At 42.1% G+C, this 12,404-nt stretch overlaps 1 protein-coding gene across 1 annotated transcript in view; it reads left to right on the forward strand.

Moving 5' to 3' along the window:
• Positions 1-3,143: 3,143 nt before the first annotated feature.
• Positions 3,144-12,404, forward strand: part of LOC129823084 (apoptosis regulator Bcl-2-like) — a 90,570-nt gene continuing 81,309 nt past the window's right edge. Inside the window, exon 1 of the mRNA XM_055881813.1 lies at positions 3,144-4,571. Within this exon, the coding sequence (XP_055737788.1) occupies positions 4,014-4,571 (558 nt within the window). The 5' untranslated portion in view covers positions 3,144-4,013. The remainder of the gene's footprint in view (positions 4,572-12,404) is intronic.

The following is a 12,404-nucleotide window of genomic DNA, read 5'->3' on the forward strand; positions in this document are numbered from 1 at the left end:
CCGCGATATGCAACTGTTCAGGGAAGTCAGGAACCAATACACGCAGTCAGTCAGGAAAGCAAAGGCCAGCTTTTTCAAGCAGAAATTCGCATCCTGTAGCTCTAACTCCAAAAAGTTCTGGGATACTGTAAAGTCCATGGAGAACAAGAGCACCTCCTCCCAGCTGCCCACTGCACTGAGGCTAGGTAACACGGTCACCACCGATAAATCCGTGATAATCGAAGACTTCAACAAGCATTTCTCAATGGCTGGCCATGCCTTCCTCCTGGCGACTCCAACCTTGGCCAACAGCCCCGCCCCCCCCGCTGCTACTCGCCCAAGCCTCCCCAGCTTCTCCTTTACCCAAATCCAGATAGCAGATGTTCTGAAAGAGCTGGAAAACCTGGACCCATACAAATCAGCTGGGCTTGACAATCTGGACCCCCTATTCCTGAAACTGTCCGCCGCCATTGTCGCACCCCCTATCACCAGCCTGTTCAACCTCTCCTTCGTATCATCTGAGATCCCCAAGGATTGGAAAGCTGCCGCGGTCATCCCCCTCTTCAAAGGGGGAGACACCCTGGACCCAAACTGTTACAGACCTATATCCATCCTGCCCTGCCTATCTAAGGTCTTCGAAAGCCAAGTCAACAAACAGATCACTGACCATCTCGAATCCCACCGTACCTTCTCCGCTGTGCAATCCGGTTTCCGAGCCGGTCACGGGTGCACCTCAGCCACGCTCAAGGTACTAAACGACATCATAACCGCCATCGATAAAAGACATTACTGTGCAGCCGTCTTCATCGACCTGGCCAAAGCTTTCGACTCTGTCAATCACCATATTCTTATCGGCAGACTCGGTAGCCTCGGTTTTTCTAATGACTGCCTTGCCTGGTTCACCAACTACTTTGCAGACAGAGTTCAGTGTGTCAAATCGGAGGGCATGTTGTCCGGTCCTCTGGCAGTCTCTATGGGGGTACCACAGGGTTCAATTCTCGGGCCGACTCTTTTCTCTGTATACATCAATGATGTTGCTCTTGCTGCGGGCGATTCCCTAATCCACCTCTACGCAGACGACACCATTCTATATACTTCCGGCCCTTCCTTGGACACTGTGCTATCTAACCTCCAAACGAGCTTCAATGCCATACAACACTCCTTCCGTGGCCTCCAACTGCTCTTAAACGCTAGTAAAACCAAATGCATGCTTTTCAACCGTTCGCTGCCTGCACCCGCACGCCCGACTAGCATCACCACCCTGGACGGTTCCGACCTAGAATATGTGGACATCTATAAGTACCTAGGTGTCTGGCTAGACTGCAAACTCTCCTTCCAGACTCATATCAAACATCTCCAATCCAAAATCAAATCAAGAATCGGCTTTCTATTCCGCAACAAAGCCTCCTTCACTCACGCCGCCAAACTTACCCTAGTAAAACTGACTATCCTACCGATCCTCGACTTCGGCGATGTCATCTACAAAATAGCTTCCAACACTCTACTCAGCAAACTGGACGCAGTTTATCACAGTGCCATTCGTTTTGTTACTAAAGCACCTTATACGACCCACCACTGCAACCTGTATGCCCTAGTCGGCTGGCCCTCGCTACATGTTCGTCGTCAGACCCACTGGCTCCAGGTCATCTACAAGGCTATGCTAGGTAAAGTGCCGCCTTATCTCAGTTCACTGGTCACGATGGCTACACCCACCCGCAGCACGCGCTCCAGCAGGTGTATCTCACTGATCATCCCTAAAGCTAAAACCTCATTTGGACGCCTTTCCTTCCAGTTCTCTGCTGCCTGCGACTGGAACGAATTGCAAAAATCTCTGAAGTTGGAGACTTTTATCTCCCTCAACAACTTTAAAAATCTGCTATCCGAGCAGCTAACCGATCACTGCAGCTGTACATAGTCCATCTGTAAACTACCCACCCAATTTACCTACCTCACCCCCCATACTGCTTTTATTTATTTACTTTTCTGCTCTTTTGCACACCAGTATCTCTTCTTGCACATGTTCATCTGATGATTTATCACTCCAGTGTTAATCTGCTAAATTGTAATTATTCGATTTATTGCCTACCTCATGCCTTTTGCACACATTGTATATAGATTCTCTTTTTTCTACCATGTTATTGACTTGTTTATTGTTTACTCCATGTGTAACTCTGTGTTGTCTGTTCACACTGCTATGCTTTATCTTGGCCAGGTCGCAGTTGCAAATGAGAACTTGTTCTCAACTAGCCTACCTGGTTAAATAAAGGTGAAATAAAAAAAAAATAAAAAAAAAAAAAGAACTAATTCTTATTTACAATAACGGCCTACAACGGCCAAACCCGGACAACACTGGGCGTATTGTGCGCCACCCTATGGGACTCCCAATCACGGCCGGTTGTGATACAGCCAGGGTGTCTGTAGTGATGCCTCTAGCACTGAGATGAAGTGCCATAGACCGCTGGGCCGCTCGGGAGCACACAATAGCTTTCTTGTGTCATGTTATTTAGTATTCTGTAACATGACTCTTTCTGTTAGGTTTCTTTTAAGCTTTCTAAGTCACCATCCACACACACACACACACACACATCCATCTCAACAGTGTAGAAAAATTATGAACATGTGTGGTGCAAGACAGAAAAAAATATGTTTGAGGGATTCTCGTTCATGTGAGGAGCTGTAGCCCAAACCAAGAGGTCAGGAGAGGACAGTAGTGAGGGTCTGTCGTTTGAAATGGGTCAGTGAACTGGAGGTACAGTAGGTGATTTTATAGTATCACTTCTCATTTTGTTCTGGAAATATGAGTTCTTTGTAACCATCATATTGATAATTACATCTACCATATGAGAGTAAGGGCAGTACACCGTTACTTTCACATTGTTACCATACATTTTGATGTCTATTTGTTCTATACATTTTGATGTTTGTAATGTCTTATCATAGGCGTATCCTGTAACTACATGGTAATAATGTAGTATGTAGGCCTAATATCCCTAGTTATTCCACTTTATGGGCTAGCTACTCTGTTATAACATATGTAATGTGTTAAATTGTGCAACATAAACAGATGACCATCATATCATCCTATGGCCATATGCCTTCACTTAACATAATACAAGAAAAGCTTGAATGAGAGTGACGTAGCTAGAAGGAAGTACCTCCCTGAGTGGGAGTGAGTGGCTCGCCTGCGAGGGAGTAGATGAGAGAAAGCTGAGGGCTACTGTAACTCACTGCATGAGAGGAGCGTCGTTGAAATCGTCTGCATATAATACACAAGTAACCTGCGCTTTTCTATCCGTATAAATCTTGGACCTTCTGTCTGGTGCTTCTGTTTGAGTTTTTTGTGCATTTCTCTGTGAAATAAGAGTAGGCTATTTCGAGAGTTGCCTTGCAAATAATTTCTCTTCCGTCTTTCTGGGACTTTGTAGTTAATGTCAGAGGATTCAACCCCAGAACGCAATAATGTAACTGAATCAAAGACTACTTTTTTTCGAGACAAATAGGCCTAGCTACACAATGTTGATTGAAGCAACCGATTGAAACAGTCATACGCCCGTGTTCCAAGTGAGGATCAGCTCCAAGCATATCCAAAACGCATTACTGTTCCAATGGATTCCTGAAAAGGGGCGTACCATATGCAAGAACCAGACATTGCGGGCAGATCATTCTACTACAAGGGCACATTCTGTACTGTAAAGTTGACAGGCTGCTGGAACTCGAAATGTATGTTAGAATAGCACCATTTTTTTGACCCGACTAAATATTTGAATGCGCATGTTTTTAAAAGCAAACAGTGTTTCCACATGCTCTTATTGGAATAGGCTATGTCATTTGGAAATACGGTTTGATTACTTTGTATTATTTTCTACCACGGCTGGAACAAGCGTTGCTATGCAGATCATGCACTGTTGCCCAATGTTAGCGATACATTTGATCGTCTGACACCATATCTCATTTTAGGGGATATCTTTTAGGCTGTCTCAACCAACTATTGGAAATGTATTTTGCGTAAACAGCTTTCTGGATATTACAAAACCATGATGGCAAACGAGAATCCTTATAACAGTCGCTTTATTGTCGAAAAATACATCCAACACAAACTGTTGAACATGGGATTTGTATGGAAATTTCAAGCAGAAAACGATTCTTCAAATAATGGCTTTGGGGACCCCTCTACACCCAACTCCCCTGAAGTTTTTGCACGGAGGTCCCAGCCCACCGCCGCAGGCGAGGACTCCGACTCTCCTTACCAAAACAGGAGTCCGCAACCTGACCCACATGTCAGGCTGCACAGAGTCCTGCGCGAGGCGGGTGGCGAGATTGAAAGAATGTATCAGCGGGACTTTGCAGAGATGTCGGGTCAGTTGCATTTTACGCCCAGCACGGCACAGAGAAGGTTTACCGCTGTAATTGATGAGCTCTTCAGCGACGGGGTAAACTGGGGTCGGATTGTGGCTTTCTTTGAGTTTGGAGGGACAATGTGCGTGGAGAGCGTCAACCGGGAGATGACGTCCCAGGTAGACAACATCGCTCGTTGGATGACGGAGTACCTGAACGGACCCCTACAGAACTGGATCCAGGAGAATGGTGGCTGGGTATGTTTGTTAATAAATCATTCCGCATTTGCTCAGCCTCTATCCACCTATTACACCTATAGGCATATATGCATCAGTTGCTAAATGCATCAGTAGTAAGCACATAAACTTACAGTGGATCAATTCCTTCAGGGGAGCATGCACCTGACCCTACCATTACCTCTGTCTCGTCAAAAATCAGACTACTACTATTGTCTAACATTTGGGTTCCAATGTCAGCCAACCCTGTTATCATGATGGGGACAGTATAGGCCTACATGAATTGATAATTGTCTGTTTTTGCTGTCCCTATTCTCCCGGCCAATATTTCAGTCAGTCTAGGGAAACCCTACACCTAGTCTGACTGAAGGTCAAGCACACACTGAATGAGCTTGACTGCATTTTACTCTGTAATTTGTTTGCCAGATGTTTGGAAACGGCTGTGTGCTTTGAGTGGTACTACTACACAGCATGATGTCTTCAAGAGAAAATTGGCATGTTTCCACCATTCCAGTTTGAATGAATGAACAGAGCGTTTCCCTATTTCGCTTCCACATCAAATGGAGAGAAAAAGCCTCCCCTGTTTCAGTCTCTCCTCTTAGTTCTTTACATCCTGTCCGTCTGTTTTACTGCATCGCTCTAGCATTGAATAATTTATGGCTGAAATTAGAACAGGCACACCATGCTTTCATTCACTCCCATCTTGGTGTAGTAGAGTCTATGTCTAGGTTACCATAATCACGAATGCACTCCTCATTTGGTAGTTAATTCACCCTCTTTTTCTTTGATTGATAATTTGCATAATCACCAATGAGCAAATTAACTGCTCAAATAGAGAAGCAATGGTTACAGGGACATGATGACCAAATCAGCTCCATGGGTGCGTCCCCGTGCGCCATCATGCGCATGCTGATTTTGTCTATCCTCACCAGACGCATTCATGACACGCAGATTAAAATACCAAGACCGACTATGAACCAACAATATTAAATAAGGGAGAGGTCAAAACACATATGAAACATCCATGTACATTTAGCTAACATTTAGCTAGCTTGCTGTTGCTAGCTAATTTGTTTTGGGTTGTTATTTTACCTGAAATGCATATGGTCCTTTTTTTTGCTGGATCTTTGTAGAATGTTGACCAATTTTGAGTCACACAAAATGTGTGTTTTCTACTCCGACAATTAATCCACATATAAAAGTGCAAACCTAGTTAGTTTTTATTTAGTTTTCTTTGATTAATATTGTCTTGTACATTCTTCTTCTATGGATTTTATATGGGGGTTGGCAACCAACTTTAAGGTGCATAACCGCCACCAACTGGACTGTAGTGGGGACCTCAGTTCATCTTTCAATCACCCACATGTGTATATGCTGCTAAAAACCAATGAGTAGATGGGAGAGGCGGGACTTGCAGCGCGTCTAAAATATAGCTCTAATTTAGCGTCTGGCTATGCAGTCGCCTGTTGACGCGCGCTTGTTTCAATGAAATGATTGAATAACATGTATGTGTACATTTATTTTGGTCAGCATGTTTACATTTTATTTAGAACTAAGTTTATTTAAATGTCATGATATTGATGAGGCAATATCTTTCATGTCCTCTTTACTTGGCCCATCACTTGACACGTCATCATCATGATTAATGTGGCATGCGTGGTTCCCAAGACACAGGCAGATGTTGCCATTTGTCTGCTAGACAGACAGATACTGTATGCATAGACTGCTGTGGAAAAGGAGAGTGGAGGTGGTAGTTGTCTGGACTGAGCAACAACTGGAGCAGAATAAATAGCAGGGGCTATACACTTCAACCACCATCACCAGGGCTGCTAGGAAAATCACATTTTCAGTATAAAGTTGTGTGTTATTTTGGCGGTTTCTTGGCGTTATTGAAGATGTCTTTAACTGTTTAACTGTGTGTGTGTGTGTGTGTGTGTGTGTGTGTGTGTGTGTGTGTGTGTGTGTGTGTGTGTGTGCTTGTGTTTATATAATATTTTTGCATAGCAGTGATAATTTCTACTTGTTCCATCAGAGGAAAATTAGGAAGCAATCAACACTGATGTACTTTTCATTGGTTTGTATTATTCAGAAGGTTCCAGCACTCCCATCTCGAGCCAATCAATGATTAATTTATTTAATTTTGTCATCAAAATAACCATTTTGCATTTGTATTAAGACTATATTCACAGAGGAAGACAAGTTCCAGTTAAAATAGCATTTACACTCTTTGAATGTAATCCATGAATTACTCTTTCCAGTAGCTATTCATTATCATTAGCATTGTTCCAGCAAGACCAGATTTTATATGTAGTTATATTATAGTTATTACTAATGCCTGTATACAATATACTGTATATTGTAATGCTGAGAGAGCTGATTGTTAAATTTCATTTTCTATATTTGACACCTGTTCAAATATGTTGGGTGAGTCTTGTCTCAGTCTGGTTGGTAAATCAGTACACTGGAGATGAAGGAGATTTGTCCAAATGGGCATCTGGCCACTGGCCGTCTGTTCATAGATTTTGCCTGTGTGGTGTCAATTACATCAGATTCTGCACATAACGTACAGGTACAGCTTGTTGTCATGCGAAGACAGGCTTGCATCTTTCCACTAGTGTATGGATGTGACAGTAAATGAGACAACTGAGTTTTTCTATGCTCTTGCACGGTCACCGTTGAAGCTTTAAAGGTCCAATGCAGTTGTTTTTATCTCAATATCAAATCATTTCTGGGTAACAATTAAGTACCTTACTGTGATGGTTTTCAAAATAAAATGATCAAAAATAAACAAAAATAGCTTCTTAACAAAGAGCAATTTCTCAAGCAATAATTTTGCTTGAACTGTCTGAGTGGGGATGTTGGAATCTGAAAACTAGCTGTTATTGGCAGAGAGGTTTGGAACTCTCTTTCTTATTGGTCTATTAACTTATTTACCGCCTGGTGATATCACCGGGCAGGCCAAAACTCCATTCCACCACAACAGGTTAAATTTTCAGGTGGTCTTTTCAAACAGCTCTTATATAAATAAGGCATAAACATCACAGGAGGTTGGTGGCACTTTAATTGAGGAGGACGGGCTCGTGGTAATGGCTGGAGAAGAATAAGTGGAATGGTATCAAATACATTAAACATGGTTTCTATGTGTTTGATGCCATTCCATTTGCTCCGTTCCAGCCATTATTATGAGCCGTCCTCCCCTCAGCAGCCTCTACTGATTAACATAATTTTCACAATTTCACAGTAGTATCCCAACCTCAGTGTGGTAATATACTTTTTTTTTTTTTTTTAACTTTAGTTTATTAAGTAAATGTTTTCTTAACTCTAATTCTTGAACTGCATTGTTGGTTAAGGGCTTGTAAGTAAAGCATTTCACAGTAAGGTCTACTTCTTCTACACCTGTTGTATTCGGCGCATGTGACATATACAATTTGTTTTGATATATACAAAACCCAGGCAAATTACATTTTTGACTGCACTGGACCTTTAAATCTTGTTATCCAACTGCGAGGACGAGGAACATACTGTCTTGGGGGTGTTCCTTACATCTTGTCTGTTTCACTGTATGTACAGCACAGGAGGTTGGTGGCACCTTAATTAGGGAGGACGGTCTTGTGGTAATGACTGGAGCAGAATTAGTGGAATGGTATCAAATACATCAAACACATGGTTTCCAGGTGTTTGATGTCATTCCATTTGCTCCGTTCTGGCCATCGATGTACAGGTAAGGTAATAGAGAAAGGTTGTTCACTATCACATTTTGAGCTGATCATGGTCTTTCCCACAATTCCTCTGATATGTCCTCCTGGCACAAAGAAATCTTGAAACGATGCGTTACAACCAAAGAATGGCCATGTCAGTCAGATGCACCTTCTAAATTGGTCAGATGGCTTAGCTTATTTGTCAAAAAGAATTGCCCTTTCCCCCTTATGGCTAAGCTGTACTTATTATCCTTTCTTTTGAATCAATGTGATTCATTAATCCTCGGATAAAGCCTGCCGAATAATTGCGCCGTCTGTGGAGAATACATGATTCAGCTGCGCTACCCTGTGCCTTTTCAGTACTACTGTTATTTCAGATCCCCTGCTGGGACAACCCTAGTTTACCAGCCTGTGATCAAGACCCTTTGTCTTGTATTAGCCCAATTACATTTCTGTTTTATTTAGAGTTTCTGAAGAATTGCCTTCATATCTTTTTTTGTATTTAGTCTACAGGTAACTGTTTGTGGTGACTTATTTTGTTGTTTATTCTGCAGGTTGACGTTTAGTCTCATGAGTCTTGGCCTAGAGGCAGAACTGAGCGATTAGATCGGCCAAATGCAAAGTCAGAATTGGCAAGATATAATTTTTTTATGAAAACAAAAATGTGCATTTTGGTCTTAATTTAAGGCTAGGGTTAGGCATTAAGGTTAGCAGTGTGGTTAGGGTTAGGGTGAAAGTTAGGTTTAAAATGTGTCAGCTAGTGACCACTCTGCAGAGTTGCCTCCAGAACAAGGTTCATGATGAAAAACGCTAACCTGCGTTTATTACTCTGAGAAGATTTTGACTTTGAATGCTATTTTTGTTTTTGTTTTGATAGCCCTTTTGTCTGGGGGATTCCAGCCCAAACAAATCAGTGCCGATGACATCCGTAGTAAATAAGGTGGAACAAGGATGGGAATGTTTACAAGCAGGAAAAGGTCACTTGACACCATGGTAACAGGAGCATGCTTTGCCTTGTGGGTGGCTTGCGATCCAGTTTGTTCATTTCTATGACCCCCTTTACAAAGCATTGTCCAGAGTTACATTCTAGTTATAATAACAACATATGTTTTATACTGTAAGTAAGGCCTAGTATGGGTCAAAATTATGAACTTCGATTCCCTATATCTGTTATTGCAGAATAGCCAGAGTATGCTCTGGGGGCCCATTATGGATTGCACTATCTCTTTTTGGCCAACTTCTTCTATGCTGGGAAGATGGTCCATTTCTGCTTTGTGTGTCAGGAAAACTTTGAATCACAATAAGAGCTGCATATAGTTGCCTCATATTAATTGGAAGACTGACATTCTTTAGGTCTTGGATTCAAGCTTTGTTCTTTGTTGACGTGAGGGTGTAGGGAGCCGACGTTGCTCTTTCATGTCTAAATGTAAAAAAGAAAAAAAACGAACAGAAGCCTTCTCAAATTTTAAAGTCACTCACTCTTTCGTACTCTGTAGTTAGGATTGTGTCAAGGTAGGACATGCCTGGCATGAAGATGAGCACTATACCACATCATACTGTAGTTTACCCCAAATGGTCCAATGGTTAAAATCAGCAAACTGGACATTTCAGTATCACCAACCAGATTTTTACTTTTTTAGCAAACAAACTGAAATAACATTGGCAGGAAATTTTGTGTCGTTTGCAATTGCCGGATTGCAGCTTGCCTAACGAGGTTTTCATTGTCTGCTTACTGCTAATCTCTAACTAATTTAATGTGTTTTTGTCATGCTACAAATTATAGTTGTTGGTTATCATAGTCACTGTACATCAATCAATCAATCAATCAAGTTTATTTTATATAGCCCTTCGTACATCAGCTAATATCTCGAAGTGCTGTACAGAGACCCAGCCTAAAACCCCAAACAGCTAGAATGCAGGTGTAGAAGCACGTGTTACATGTTCCTAACTGCCTATAATGTGGAAGAGGGAGGAATTACATGAATTTAGGGCATTGAGCTACTTGTTAATGTACTCCGCTGCTCATCCCTTTTGGCTCAGTTTGAGATGATTGCGGTTAGCCTGTTGCTATTAAAAACATTTGAAATAATGTCCATTCATTTGTCTCGACAGGGCATTTGAGCTCAATCAAATATAATGAGTGATAACAAATGACTGTGTTTGCAGGGCACAAATGTCTCTGCAAATTTAATAGCAAATATATTTTGTATTCTCATTTAATCACTCTGGGTTACATTCTCTGTATCAATAAGATACCAACCTTTCATCAGTTTGCTCTTTAGTTTGTGTGAGTAGGCTAGAGTCATTCAGGTGCTCAACCCATGCAGTGCATACCTGTGGCTCTTGGCATTTGTTTGTCTCAATGAAGGACGCTGATTGGCTATGTTTACTGTCAGGTGGAGCTCAATGAGGCATGTTTGACCTGGTTGGTATTACTGTGGTGGTAGTAGAGGAAGGGGCGTTGAAAGGGAAAGAAAAAGAAAAGTGCTTCAATCAGTGGAACGTCACTCAGGTATTCATTTCCCTGTATATGTGCCTCTTACCAAAAGCTTTCAAGTGACATTGTTTATAAAAGCGAACTCGACACAGAGCGGTATGTGAAAATCCCCAGAGATAAAGACAAGAAAGACCAAGCGGGAGCTTTTCTCTTTCTGATGTTCCCTACGAAAAAATGGCTTCAAACGAACCCACTGCATATTGTGCAGTTGCCGTACCTACCCTCATCCCTCAGGCTATCAGGGCAGAGGAGAGAGAAGAGAAGAGAGGAGAGAACAGAGGGACGGCAGTGGTAAGAACGGGGTGTGGGCCAAAGAGAATATAACCAGGAGAAGTTTGAAAGGAGAAGAGAGCAAAGCTGATTGCAGCGGTATAGGGAGACGAGGAAAGGATGAGAAAGGGAAGTGTAGACGGATGGAGGAGATCCATGGGTCAGCCGTCGCTGTGTGTCCGGCTTACGATGCAGGCTGCAATGTACGGGACCCATTAACCTAGATAATACCAGGATTTTAATGGAATACAAGGAACAGACACCTGTATAATATTTTGGGGAATTGTATCTCTGCATGACATCGTTATGGAGATGAGAAAAAAAAAGATGAAAAGCACAAATCACAAACATCTGACAGAATTAATCACAGAGAAGCTCAGATATTTATTTTAAAGAAAGCATTTCTAAAAGCATTCAGAGTACCTACTTTTCAAGATCACAGAGAGGGAGGAACTGTGGAACTGTGCGCTACAGTAGGTGGTCTCAGTAGAAAGTTAAAACAGTAGGGGAAATACCAGAGTAACCTTGACCACACATCTAGAGATTAACAGAACATTTCACTTTTTAGCTTTGAGTCAGAAAATACCCTAAAAACCTTATTGTTGCCACCAAGTTCTATGTGTTTTTATTAATCGGTCCTTCTGCAGAGCCGCCCTTTTCTGCTAAATGTAAATGTGGTCACATTTTGTTTAAGAAAGTTTTGTGTCTGGGTAAGCCCCTAACACATACAAATACACAATGATCTGCACACACCTCAAATTACTATTGATGTAAAAGGCCAAGCAGATCTGGGTTCAAATACTATTTGAGCATTTGTTACAACCTGCCTGAAGTGCCAGATAGGCGGGGCTTACACATTTGGGACTATTGTATTAGTTCCATTTTGCCAGGCAAGCTGAATCAAATCCAGCTAAAGTATTTGCAATGATTTCAAATAGTATTTGAACCCAGATCCAATGCCAAGTACAATAAAGGTCTGTACACTGTAGTATACAGCAGGTTGGGCCCCTGTCTCAGCTCCAGACTGGCTCAGGGATCCTTTGTTGGCCAAAGCAAACCTTTTGTGAGGACTGTGGATATCTGTAATCTGGTCAGAATTGATTTATATCCCATTTTAAAATAATGGGCTAGTCGTATGGGTGTTACAAGACTTTTGTCCATCTGCTGTGGCTCCACACCAGCTTCCAATTGGTTGGTTTTCTTCCTCTCAGTTGGTTATCTGCCTGGTTGTTTAAGCTGGTAAACTCTTCGGAAAAAGGTTTCCAAAAGGGTTCTTCGGCTGTCCCCATAGGAGAACCCTTTTTGGTTCCAGGTAGAACCCTTTCCACAGAGGATTCTACATGGGACTCAAAAGGGTTCTATCTGGAACCAAAATGGTTCTACCTGGAA

The sequence above is a fragment of the Salvelinus fontinalis genome, chromosome 25, assembly GCF_029448725.1.
Source record: "Salvelinus fontinalis isolate EN_2023a chromosome 25, ASM2944872v1, whole genome shotgun sequence".
Classification (NCBI taxonomy): Eukaryota; Metazoa; Chordata; class Actinopteri; order Salmoniformes; family Salmonidae; genus Salvelinus; species Salvelinus fontinalis.